Source organism: Solea senegalensis, linkage group LG17 (genome assembly GCF_019176455.1).
Source record: "Solea senegalensis isolate Sse05_10M linkage group LG17, IFAPA_SoseM_1, whole genome shotgun sequence".
NCBI lineage: Eukaryota > Metazoa > Chordata > Actinopteri > Pleuronectiformes > Soleidae > Solea > Solea senegalensis.
In genome coordinates, this window is record NC_058037.1 from 9,438,352 (window position 1) to 9,452,514 (window position 14,163).

At 42.0% G+C, this 14,163-nt stretch overlaps 1 protein-coding gene across 1 annotated transcript in view; it reads right to left on the reverse strand.

Annotated features, from left to right (window-relative positions):
- sgk1 (serum/glucocorticoid regulated kinase 1) overlaps positions 1-6,401 on the reverse strand; it is a 32,371-nt gene extending 25,970 nt beyond the window's left edge. Inside the window, exons 1-2 of the mRNA XM_044049239.1 lie at positions 6,261-6,401; positions 1,688-1,927 (exon numbers count right to left, since the gene is read on the reverse strand). Coding sequence (XP_043905174.1) covers positions 1,688-1,927; positions 6,261-6,386 — 366 coding nt within the window. The 5' untranslated portion in view covers positions 6,387-6,401. The remainder of the gene's footprint in view (positions 1-1,687; positions 1,928-6,260) is intronic.
- Positions 6,402-14,163: the final 7,762 nt, after the last annotated feature.

The window sequence follows — 14,163 nt, forward strand, 5'->3', positions numbered from 1 at the left end:
CTTCTTGATTCAGTGACTTGTCCTCCATCTTTCCTGAAGATGTTTGTATTCCAGCGTTCAATCAACAATCATGCATTTAAATATATTATTTAAGGTGATGTTTAAAAGCAAACTGTATGTAAAACAGAAGAAATTAATGAAACAATCAGTTACCTATAATATAAATATAGATTTCTATGGATTCAAAGAGTGTATGTTGATGTGGTTTCCCTTTGATGGGCTGACAGATTTCACAGTGATGCTCATTTGCATGCCTTTGTCCAGTCTATGGTGTGTGAGGGTAAATGGTTCTGTTAGTGCTCCATTTGCTGAACAAGCGTCGCGCTCGCCGAGGGCATAACAAATCAACGTTGTGGAGTTGTGCAGTGTTTGGACACAGTGTGCCAAGATATGGCACATAATGTGGGGAACAGTGCAGCCCGGTGACGTGTAAGTGGTGAACTTTGTCATGGAATATTTAGCAACACTTAAAAAAAAAAAAAAAAATCAAATACGGGAAGAATTTGTATTTCAGCCCATGATAAGGTTTTGGTGCAGTGATCGAGTTACTTTTCATTTCAATCATTAATTGAGTCTTGGCTCACATGCGAGATATGGAAAGGTACTACAGGTTAAAAACCTGTTGAACTCCACAGTGGATTTTTATTGACATCCACTCACACTGCAGTATTATAACTATGACTCACCGCACCACAATGTCCATTATTTCACTACACACACACACACACATGGGTCTTCTCCAATGCAACATTAGTAACAGATCTATCGGCCATGAGGGCAAGAGGTGGAATTGATGGAGCGATAGAGAGTGAGGTGGCAGAGCAGCCTGGAAGCAGACCAGAGACCAAAATGAAACAAAATGGAATAAAAACTGAAGGACTGCTGGGAAAAAGACGAGAGTAATGAGAAACTACACTGTCCTGTCTGCTTCATATTCCTACACAACTCAGTGTTGTTTTCTCAGTGCACACGCTCACATGCAGACACACAGCATCGCCTTGCTGGGACGGCAATGACTCATTCTCTCCTGACGCTAGATTGGGACTGGGTAAACAAACACACACAAACACACACACACACACAAGAGGGACAATGAATTGATGATTGATAAGGAGTGGGACAGCTTTTGCAGTTGCATAACCAAGGACGACAGAGTATGTGTGTATACCTATATATCCGTGAGACCTGACTTCCACTTCCACGTGAAAAACCAACTTAAAAATAATTCTTACTCTCTGTCGACAATCTGCCTCCTCCTCTAATTTCAGAAGCAACATGGTGAGCGGCACAATGAGGGTCTTTGAAAACAGCCCCAGAGGCTTTACTGTTTATGTTACAGACTGAAAGTGAGGAACAGCTTAGAGAGAGAAGAGACATGTTTGCACCTAATTTATTTTTCTTCACTGAGCACTAATGGGTAAACAGAGGGAGGCCTGTGGAATGACTTAAGTGTTGTTATGGAGTGTGCTAGTAGTCTGTATGGTACACAACATGGTCATATTCTCCTCAATACGTTTTTATTCATCACTAAGATTTGCATGTTTACTATAGAAGACAAAAGTAAGGAGATTTACTTATTACTGGTGCTGGTTAAGCTGTTATGTGATGATTCATTTCATGCAAAGACATTTTCCTAATGTTTTCCAAACACACAGTAGTCATTGACACACACACACATTCTCTTTACCTTACAGCCCTTGCTTTTATCATGGCCACCCGTTTGGCCACTGGCTGGACACGGTGAGCACGGCTCATGGTGGTAGTATTGGCCGCCCTGCTGGCCAGTGTAGTGACAGCAGCCATATGGCGAGGGGATGTGCGTGTACCACAGGTCCTCAGCCAGTGGACACTTTGGACATGGACAGAGGAGTCCTTTCCCCTGGGCTTTCTCCACACTCACCTTGGGGTTCCGCATCCATCTTCGTACCTGCGTGGGAAACAGATATGAGGTCAAAATCGATGAAGAAAATCATGAAAAAAAGGTTTAAAAAAAAGGTTTGCTCTCATCTCTGCTTTGTTTCCTTACTTCTTATGCACACATGTATTTATTCATGATCACACACAAATGCACACTCACATGCACATACAGTAAACTGTCAACCGTGCCATCTGCAACCTTTGATCAGAGAGGGGGGAGGATTTTTGTTATCCCCAATGCCTGTCAGCCCAAATGACACACACAAACACACACACACTTCAAAGAGGAACGCGCCGCATCTGCGCTTTGACACTTTGAGCACATGAATCAGAGAGGGAACACACGCAGAATGACACACAATGTCATGTGCACACACACTGTGTCGCACAATGGTGACACAGTAAAATGCTGAGGGCACACAAACGGAAAATAAGCCGAAGACTGAAACCAAAGTCTTGACAGAGATTTATTAGCTTTTGTCAACACTTCTCTCCAGAGGTCGATCGATATATTTGGTATGATTATTGATCATCACACAGTAACCACTTCTTCGATCTTGTTACTAACAGGTGTTCACACCATCTAACCAGAAACCAGCAACACTGAGCGAGCTGAGGTGTTTAAATGGGTAAAATAACCCACACAGACACAAGTCGATACACAAAAAGCCCCGATGTGTGGACATATCGCTGCTCCCGTGACTCAGAGTTCCCGTCACTCCCTACTCTGTAGTGACGATAACACATACCAGGTATGTGTGTGTGTGTGTGTGTGTGTGTGGGGGGGGACACATGAGAAACGATAGGAGAGAGCGTCAGGGACAGAGAGGCCCTTTGTGGAAATCTATCCTGCTGCGCAAGATGGGAATTTAACAAACACACACCATGGGACCAGTAGTCCAGACAGCTATGACACACACACACACACACACACACTTGTCTCACACAGAGACATAATTCTGTAGTCCCTTACCGTAACTAAAGTTAATTCTAACCCTAAAAACTGACCTTCAAGAAGTTCTTTAAAGTTGTGAAAACCTGTTAACCTCTTAAAGACATGTACACACGCACACACACACACACACACAGATTAAGTCAAAGGGTGTCCTGACAACATGTCACAGCCTGTCCCATCTACTGAAAAACACCTCCAAATGCTCCAGCAGGTCAAAACAGTAACAAGCCTGACACAAACATCCACTAACACACACACACACACACGAAAAAAGGAAAATTCCCAGTCAACGTGAACCGAGTGCATGTGTGATTGACATTATATCAAATAAGATCAAAAAAAATAAATAAAATGTGTCCTGAGATTCCAAGTGCAAAGAAATGTGATGCTAGATCAAACAGTGCGCTGTCACACTGCCTTACTTATGTCGCCTGAGCAATGACACTGATGACATGTGTCATCTGAGGCTTCACACTCATTCACCTCCCGCACAGCAGCAGCAATGTGCCGTCTTTCTTTTGACCCACTTTAAAATTCCAAGCAGAGCTACACTTATACACCGGTGATTCAATTGAACAGGGTCTGCGCCGAGTTTGAGGTACGACATGTTCGCTGTTTCATTTGCAATTATTCATGTGTAGCTTCTAATCCAATACACAGTCTCAATACCCAGACGAAAACAAACACACTCGCCGAGCCATTGATTTTATACTTCCTTCCGTCATTTCCCTTACTCATTTATATGATACGGCGCTCAGCCTGGACCCCTGCTCTCCCCATTATGTGATTAGACTGATTTAGACACAAATAGAGGGACGAATAAACCTCAAGCAGCAGCAGCCATTTACTCTGATTTACTGCAGTATGTGTGTGGTTCTCTGTTGGGAGGGAAAGCAGGATTTATATCAAAATAGCAATCAGATGGATGGATGGATGATAGATGGATAGATAGATAGATAGATAGATAGATAGATAGATAGATAGATAGATAGATAGATAGATAGATAGATAGATAGATTATTTCAACACAAACAAACCGAATTAGCTTGTTTTTCCCTGAACATTTACAAAATATGCGCAATTTTTGCAAAAAACATAGGACAAAGAGTATTTCATTCACCTCCATGCGCATTTAATCTTTCTGTATGCATTTTTTTCTAGTATATCTCTTATTAAATTAAAATATTAATGGCTTATCCACTTTTCACTTTATTACGTTATTATCTGCCCCTATGTCACTGTATCACTATATGAGGGTATTCACATGTACAGCTGATGTGGCTACTTGTCGTTAACACTCGTGAAACAAAATTCTGTTCTCCATGTTTTGTGAAAATAGTTTGATTTATTGTTTGATTGACAACTAATTGGCAAATAATCAGTTAGCATTAAAAGGGGGCGGAATCTTTGGCAGGGGGGCTACGCATCGGAGAGACCCCCGATTTATGGAATAGTGAAATGAATGTGCCTGTGTGTGTGTGGGTGTTCACAATCGGTCCATATTCACCACTCGAGTCATCAGAGATCCACAGCATACTGTACACCATCTGTGATGAACACAACACCTCAGACAAACCATAGTGTGAAGAACAACATATGGTGATAGTGAGGAAATATTTACAGTGCATTAAAATATCGCTTCAATTCAACTCACTTTATTTTGTGGTCTGGGAACTCACTAAGTAAGTTTGTAAACAAGTGTTTTTCAAGTGCTAAAAAATACTTTTATCAATTTGTTGTTGTTGTTTATCCCATCCCCAAGGACAAATATGTGGTGTCAATTTGAATCTGTATTTATTTTATCACACTGTCCCTGTGTGTAAACAAAATAATAATGTTCCGGTAAATCCTCAGAGCCAATGTGGTGATTAGTGAGTGAACGCATCAATCCACCACTTCTGTACGAGGTAATGTTACTCATTCCCTCTGTGTTGCTCCCTGTAGTCGTACTGTTCTGTGCTTTCTTGTGATTGGACTCGGGTTTGAAGTTGAACATGTTGTTGAGTGAGTGTAACAGACCCTGACATGGATTTTATTATAAATGACACTGAAGCTCACACGTCCAACTGTCTCTTTCTCTCACCAACTAATACACGAGTGACTCAAAAAGACACTTGTTCCTCTTTATCTCTCAAGGCACTACACATTAGCGCACTTAAAAACCCAAACATCTGGAAACCATATAGGACATATAAGGACTTTTGCCTTTGTTAATATTTCATATATTGATTTTATAATAGATGATGATCAAAGACAACCTCAAGGTGCTTGGCTGAGAAACTGCCATGATTCACTCCTTTGTTGCTCCTCTATTCGTATGTCTCGTTAAAAAGTAGGGAATCCAATGCCCTCTCTTTGTGAACTGAAAACATGTCTCACTGCAGCCTTGATAGGTTGTTAGAAAGTGAGTGAGTCAATAATAAGGCTTAATGAGTTCCTTTCTTTGCCTAAAAACAGCCCGAAGGCTCACAGTCAGAGATGTAATGTGATCATCAACAACGTGTTGTGCCTCTTTACCAGCTCCTGTGCTGTGGAGTTTTATAATTTGACCGCAACTCTGTAAATAGATAGATAAAATAAATAAACTGCCCAATAACTGTAATATTAAACGTATGATGTTGCTGTTGTGAATGTTGATACATTCTCTTTGAAACCTCTGCAGCTGTAGTAGCGTGAAGTACTGAAGAATAGTTTGAGCAATCACATTTTATTCTATAGCAAATACCTTTTTACGACTCAGCTATTTTTATTAATCATTATATCACTGCGCACCAAACGCACCAAACCAAGGAAGCAACTGAATGCAAACCACTAACATCTCCCAGGAAATGATCGTGGTTGAAGCAGAATGGGGCCGAGTGGATGCTGAACCTCAAAAGATGTCACACGGTTTCTACAGAACACACACTTGTAGGTTCTGTGATGCTTGTTTGGTGTTTTAGAGAACAGACATGCACAGATGCACATGCAGGGAGCCAAAGCTTGCAGCTGGTTAGCGCAGCTTCCACGATGACATCATCCCTGGCTCACACACACACACAAACACACACACACACTGAGGAAAAGAAAGGGAACACTCCACGCATTGTGTGTGCGTGTGTTTATTCTTTTATTTGTTACCTCTTTGGTCTTTAGGACCTTTTCTGGTATAAACACTGACCAGTAGTCCTCATGGAGATCAAAACCTGGTCCTAATGAGGCAGAACCTGAGCAACTGGTTGAGTTTAGGGCTAAGATTTGATTGTGAATTGTGGTTAGGTTAAGGCGAGGGTAAGGCATTAACTGGTTAGGATTAAGATTAGGGATGATGCTTTGTTATGAGCTGTCCAAATGAAAGGAAGTCAATGCAATGTGTGTGTGTTTGTGTGTGTGTCTGGTTCAAACTTACCTTTCTCTTGACAAACTGGAAAGCTGAGCACTTCTTGAAGGAAAAGGCAGTCTTTTCTCCCCCTCCACCAACTCCTCCACCTCCTCCGCTACCTCCTCCTCCTCCTCCCCCATTCACCAGCTTCATGGCCGACACCGGCACCCCGCTTGCCTCTGTAGATCCCAGGGTGACGGACAGCCTGGCAGGGATGATAAATAAGACAGAGGGAGAGCTGTCTAATAAGGCATGAGGACAGCGTTGCAGCTATCGCAGAGATGAGTGCGGGACAGCGAATGAGAGAGAGAGAGAGAGAGCTTCTGTGAGGCAAAAAAAAGAGGATGCGAGGAAGAGAGCAAGAGGAGGTGGAGGTGGAGGAGGCAGATGGACCAACATATGAGGGAGAGAGGCAGGATGCTGCTATAAGAATAAGATTAACAACTAGGTGTCAGGATATAAATGTAAGGTGCACATTAAAATATGCACAGAGAGAGAGAGAGAGAGAGAGAGAGAGAGAGAGCGAGGAGGAGGATGGGGGGAAAGTTGGCTGCTCCTGTTGCTGTGAAGATGCAGGAAACAGCTCTGTTTACAGCTGCACCCACAAGGCATCTCTGTAAACACTTTGGTGCATGTTAAGTTGATCTACACACGAGTAAGCATGTTCCTTTAGGCACAATGTGTCCAAGTATTTGTCAAAAGTGTGTGCAAAACCGAAAGGGATCATTCTCAAGGATGTATTTACATTGCATGCACACATGCTCCCTTCCATCTGTACCTTTACGCTGGTGAGGTGAGATGGTGTCCGCTGATCCTGCTGCAGCCTGCTCTTTATCCAGGGACTCGTCCGAAAACTGATCCCGGATCAGATGCACCAACCGTCGCTCCTCAGTTACAGGTGTCACCGTCCTAGCATACACTGAAACATGACCACATGATCAAAACATGAAGTCTGAGAAGTTGTTGTTGTTGTTGTTGTTGTTGTTGTCCGGGTCAATAAAAGCAAGTCACTCTGAGATTGTTGCCTGTGTGTGTGTGTGTGGAGGGGGGTTGTCATTAGCACAGCTCTTTGGAGTGCACTGTGAGTGGATACACTGTTGCAGCTGCTATGGTGTCAACCTGTAAACAAACACAGAGAATGTGTGTGTGTGATGTGTCCAGCTGCAGTCCTCTGGCTCACACCAGCGCTACTTTATCAATGGAAGGCTCTGCAGAGCAGATGCAGCCTCCCCTCCTGTCTTCTCTCCTTCCATCTCTCTCCTCCTTTCTCTGGCTCCCTCACTGTCCCTCATCATCACTCTGCCCTCCCCATTTTTACTCACTCACTCATTTCTCTACTGCAGTCGATGGTGGCTCCTCCCCCTCCTCTCTCTCTCTCTCTTGCTCCTTCAATCTACCTTTGACCTTTCTCTCTACTCTCTATACCCTAAATCTGTCTCACTCACAGATTACAGTGTATGTAATCTGCACCTGCATGTTCAATAAATGGGGCAACCAAAATAAATTCATATCAGATAATATATATGAAATATTAAGACAAAAAAAAGGAACTCTTGAATATCTTTCTTTTTGTGTGTCTCAATTAAAAGCTGATGTGCACATGTCAGAAAGTGACTTCAATCATAACTGACATGTTTTTTTTCATTTCATCACAACAATCTGATCTTATATGATCAATTCAGCATAAACAAAGTTAAATTATGATGACAAACAGTCCTTGGATCTGCGTAATCGGCTACTATTCCTATAAGTGAAACATTATTTCTCCACTGTGTTTGCCCTGTTAGCATTTGTAAAGTAAAATATAAGGTAAAACACACACTGTGGGATAATATTTGTAACTCCTGAGACTATACTGCAGTCATGTTTTGAGCATTAGGCAGAAATGAAACACAGCAAGCGAGCCGGTTTGCTCCTGTGTCATGTGGAGATGAGTGCAGCTCTCCTAAAAAGGAGATTTAATGACTGTGCAGTATTCACTGTAATCAGGATCAGTCAGAGGCCCAATCAACAGTGACTCAGCAGTGATGGAACAGTGATTGGTGAAATCAGCTTTGCACCCAGCTGCATTAAACCTGAGGGCAGCCGGCAATTTTCCAACAGAAGGAAAGAAAATGTGCATATTTCCTCCTAAGAATAAGATGGACTTTTATTAATCCCCCATCAGGAGAATTCAAATTGACACAGCAGCACAAAGGATAGCCGTGCAGCAAAATATTACAAGATATAAATGAGCTATACCACAATAATATATGATGTGCAATATAAATAATATTTAAATGTGACAGTGTATGTGTTGTTTTTTTTGCAATATGTGCAAAATCTGTGGTTTGGAGTCTGTGGGTGTTGTGTTGTGCAGTTGAATGGCTGACGGCACCAGCACTGATGCTACTGACACTTTATTTCATTTTGTTATTTATTTCATTTTACATTCTCATTCTTTCTCTTTTTATTTTGACGCGTGCCACGTGAATTGATTTTATCGTACACAACACGCTCTTGTAAAAAGAATAAAGGGCAGACAGTGTCTGTTTAGGCTTTTGCTTCAGTCAATTGAGTCAGAAAAGTAAAGACAGACAAAAACATAAAACTAGTTTTCCCATAAAGTTATGGGTCCTGAGAGCTTTTACATTATCTGGCAGAAGTAGCACTCTTACGTAACTGAGCTCCTCGCTCACATATATAGAGAGAGAGAGAGAGAAAGAGAGAGAGAGAGAGCACATAAATTATTCTGTGATCTCCCTAAAGGCTGCAAAGATTCTCTGCTGCTCTTGTTAATTCAAATGCAGCCAATAAATAATTAATGGCAAAGTTTCTTAAATGGTTCAGAGAATTGCCAGAATGATCTAAAAGTCAATAAATTATGGATTCTCTTCAGTGAAGTGTCATATACATGCCCAACCTCCCTCCTCAAAAAACTTAACACGTTTGATGACTGACATGAGATGCGTTGCTTTGTGTTTCTAACGTTTAATTACACGTTTACCCAGAATAATCAGAAATCACCGGAGACTAAGAAAGATCCATTATGAAGCCAAGTGAGCATGTATAATGTTTCTGTGATGGTCAGGCATTATTTGCACTTCATACATTATATATTTACCAAAAAAAAAACTAGTTTTCAGTTCTATTGCAAAGAGAAGAATTGGCCCCTGATGTTGGCAAAAATGCAGTGCAGCATCGAAGATTACAATGAATATGAATCCAACACTGCAAAACATCTGTTCTTTGTCGTCTCTTCTGTATATGAGGGACTCACATGCTGCCAAAAGTCAAATCCCAGCGTGGCACTGAACAATCTTTATGCTTTATGGGCCAAAGAAAGACCAATAAAACTGCTGAACAGACAAAAATGTTCATTTTCAGCAAATGTCCTTTGCAAATGAGGACATAATGAAAAGAGATTGTTTCTTTTTTTTTTAACAACTTTCTACTTTTGTCTGTGGCCTCTGACCTGCCTCTTAAACTAAACAAAATTGATTTCCACCGTCCTCAGCTCGACTTGTTTGCTCGGAAGCGCTGGGTCACAGCTCACTGTCTCACCAAGGTTAAGTCTGCTCTGGCAGGGACAGGCTGACTGCAGATTCCAAAGGTGAACCCATCTCTGGGAGCTATTCCCCAAATATTTGACACCATGTGTCTCTGACTGGATTCCTAATCTGTCAGTTGTGCAAAGGTTGCTCTCTGGGATGCATTTCGCACCCACTGTCTTCCCTCACCGGCTTTCACCGTCTAAAGCAGCTGGTTGTGACTTGGAGTCACTTTCATAAATAAACCATATACTCGATCTGCCTCCACAGGCTGCAGCAGAGGGAAAAGCAAGTTGTCTCCCACGCTGAAAACTGGAACTTTACTGTGCACACAGTTCCCTGATTAACCAGAATAAAGATTCAATGTCTTTAAGGAGGGTTTATGAGGATGGGACGATACCACTTTTCTGTGTCCGATACCGATACTGATATCACAAACTCGAGTAACTACCGATACCGATATTAGTCTGATGCAATCATTTTAGACCATTTATGAACTATGAAGCTGTTGACAACACATTTGTGCTGAGTCATTTCAGAGACTTAATTCACCGACTATGTGTTCTCCCAAAAAGAAGAAATGAAAGGCCCAAACATGACTCAGCTAAAAAGCTTTTGCTGATTTTTATTTACATTTTTTACAGTCTGTGCATAGTGATCCATAGTGATCAGATTTTACTTTTTTATTTGTCCGTCTCTGAGATACCCATACCGATACTGACCCGATACCAATTCCCGTCCCTATTTATTAGCAAAAATGTCATATACTACCAACAAGTGTGACTCTACAAGTGTATAATCATTGTATTTTGAGGCATTAGAATGAGCCTTTTAAGTTGTACTAAATGTAAGGGCCTTGTATAACAGAGTCCACCATTTGAAAATTGCAAATGAAGGGAAACTGGGAATGTTCTGGTATGTGAAGGCCACTGTATAGTTCCCTAATGCACTTTGGAAAAAGAGGGATGAGCAGAGGAGTCCTCTGTTTGTAAGTGTACTTGCCTACATCACAGGTATAAAGTAAGTAAGTGTGTGTTCCAGGATGCAAAGTCAAGCTCATTGAATCTATCATCTCATAATGAGCTCCCCACTCACTGCCACGTGCTGTGTGTGTGTGTGAGAGAGAGAGCGATGTGTGGGAGTTTGTAAAAAGGAGGATCTGTGAGAAGTTACCCTCATGTGCCATCTATACGGTGCCTTTGTGTGAAGTTGTTTGTGTACTTGGTCCTAATGAGGCAGAATCTCATTTCTGAGGAACTGGTTGAATTTAGGGCAAAGATTTGAATTGTGGTTTGTCTAATTGGTTATGGTGAAGGTCAGGGATAAGGTTTTTGTTAGGGCTGTTCACATGAGTGAAAGTCAATGCAGCGTTCAAGAAGGAATAGGAGCACAGACACACCGGTGTGTGTTGGTGTGTGTAGGAGGGACTGCGGCCATGAAACAACTCCCTGTGGGACTGACAACGCTGCAGTGCTGAGCAGAGGACACAGAGGAAAAAGAACTGTAGAGCAGAGAACCAATTACAATGGCTCACTGGCGGACGCTCATCACTGTGCTCACTCAGCTAAAACAGGAGCAGCAACTGCAACACGCAGTCCGTGAAGACTCACTCGCTCGCTCATTGTCTTACTTTACATGGGACATTAATGTGTTGACAGCTCAAAGCAACTGCTGTACTTTCATCACTTCTTAGGGCGTGGAGTTGAGCCTCTCGACTTGCTCTTGGATTATTCACAAAGGCACTTGCAACTGAATTTTCAAGGTTGATGACAGAGGATTGTAATAACAACCTTGTCCGTATACGACAACAAATGTAGTCCAAGTTAGGGGGAAATCACGGTTATGGTAAATGGCTCGAGTATGATTTATGTGATAGCAAAGAGCTGCGGATAATAAAAAGCAACATTAACTGTCATCCACCACTGTGACCTTCTGCCCCCTACGTTCCATTAACCTTGCAGGGGGATTTGCTGCAAGCAAGAATCCATCTTTCCAAATTCACCAAGTTATTTTGTGTGTGATCCAGAATCACAATAGCTGTGACCAATCAGTGTCCTTCAAGGGAGGAGCAACTGGCAGCTCAGGGTGTGTGTGTGTGTCTGTGGTGTGAAGAAAAACAAGAACAGTCACCATTGTTAAAAGAAAAGGCAAACAAGGGCGACAAAGGTATTTTCAGTCCTTCTGTTGACTATGACATAATATGCCATCAAGTAGAATGCTGCAATTCTTTTTGTAGGCATCGAGCCAAATTAGACGTTCTGTAGTGCCAATAAAAGCGATGCAGACCTGGCTTTGACAGAGGTGCCATTCGCCCTGTTGTAGGTTAATGTACGATCAAATAGCGCTTTTTCACTACATAGTCCCAGCACGGCTCGACTCTACACAGTTTGGTATGGTTTTTCGTTACTATAGTACCTCAGAGTCATCGTTGCACGGCTGCATGAAACTGCCATGTCTTTGTTTTACACGCGACACACACAAACTAGTGACTTGTAAAGCAGTTGTTTTCATTGTAACTGAATCACTAGAATCAGTTAATTAAAAAGATTCATTCACAGAATCATTCAGTTCTTCCTGCAACCATAAATGACCGGAGCACAGAGTCCATCTGACACAGTGCCTGAAATACGAAGGAAGCGGTTGTGAGACATTTCTTTGCTAAATGTTGGAGATTAACGCACGCTTTCAGGATTTTTAAGTCTTTCTAACTGATCTACAGTTCGGCATTGTTCGGTTTGATTCTTGTGTCGGACGTCGCGCTCGTGACTCTTCCAGTGATGACACTATCTGACCAATCAGTGGCCGCCTATTTGCCGACGTTACGTATAGTATCGGCTCAGCTCGCATGGAATCCCGCCAGAGCAGGTAGTAAAAAAAGTACCAGGTACTATCGCTGATGGTAAAGCAAAAAAAAAAAACATGCAGAGTCGAGCTGTGTCGGGTCTGTGTGGTGGAAAGGCACCAAAAGGCACCACAAATAAAAACAACAGGTCTGCTTATTTGCATCTGTGACGTCCTTCTGTAGAAGTGCTTTGGCCACAGATGAAGCTGCTTCAAGACATAACTGGAGTCACCACACACACATGAAGTGGCATGAGTGATATGATTGCTCTTTAATTAAAAATGTCTGCTATTGAGGGAATGGGACTCACCTCGGGTGGGTCCCATTGCATCAGGGTTGAGTCACCTGACACACACACACTTGACGTTCACATTCCATGACTCGAATGTGATATGGAATGAGATTTGTGGTGTGATGTGAGAACAGAATGTGCCCGAAAGAAACTGGTTTACAGGGCGGATACTGACTATTACAATATACATATAACCTCATGCGTGTGACTTTGTTTTCCTCCCAGTCTGTTGACATCAATTTAACCTAATTTCACTGCTGCAAAGAACATTTTGTGCCTCTCCCTACTTTCATTTTTCTACATTAATATGCAGCCAACAACAGGGTGTGAGTGTGTGCACACGATTGTTATTACAGGTGAGAGGAAAGCCTGTCTGTCAACTAATGGACAGCTCATGTGAGCCGCAGTGGAGTCTCATGACCAGACTTGATGAAACCAGGAGAGCGCGAGACATTGGCTGAGCGCGACTGGGGCGACATACCTGCGCAGGTGATTTACCTGGTGTGCAGAGCAATGAGGGCAGTGTGAACAACATGTTGTTCTAGTGAGACGCTGACAAGTGGGAATGTGGGGCAGCAGCTTGTCAAGTGTTTTCTGGTAAGAGTGCGGATTTGCCATCAAATGGCTCAACCAAGCTCTAAGAAGGAATGAAGGAAGGAAACAGTCATTATTCTGACTGTTTATTTTACAGCATTTCCCTTTGTCTGTCCAAAGACTATTCATCAATCCTTCTAAATATTCATTTAATTGTCTCTTGCTGTCTGTTTCGCAGACAGTTGACATTTTTTATTAATACAGTCTTCAATGGATGAATGATAGGAATAATCCAGGGGACACAGGGACAGATTACCTGCTCTCTCTCTCTCTCTCCCTCATCTGAGACACGTCTCTCCAAGGACGCAGTAAAGGGCATTTTATCATATCTTTTCATCGCTGACTTGATTCAGATCTTATTTTTTCCATGCAGAAAATAGAGGCATAATATATGTATATATATATATATATATATATATACATATATATATATATATATATATATATAGATAGATAGATATAATGCACCTCCAGTTTAGATGATAAGCATGTTCACCTTAAAAACCCAATATGGTAAAACCACATTATTATTGTTATTTTTCCCAAAGGCATTTGGAAAAGTCTGTGAAATACAGCGTCAGTAGGAGTGAGCGCTTCATTACTGGCTAAACTCACACTCTCCCTCTCAGCAGACTGCTTCCTAATGAGTCAAGAGGAGAGTCCAGAGTGGCT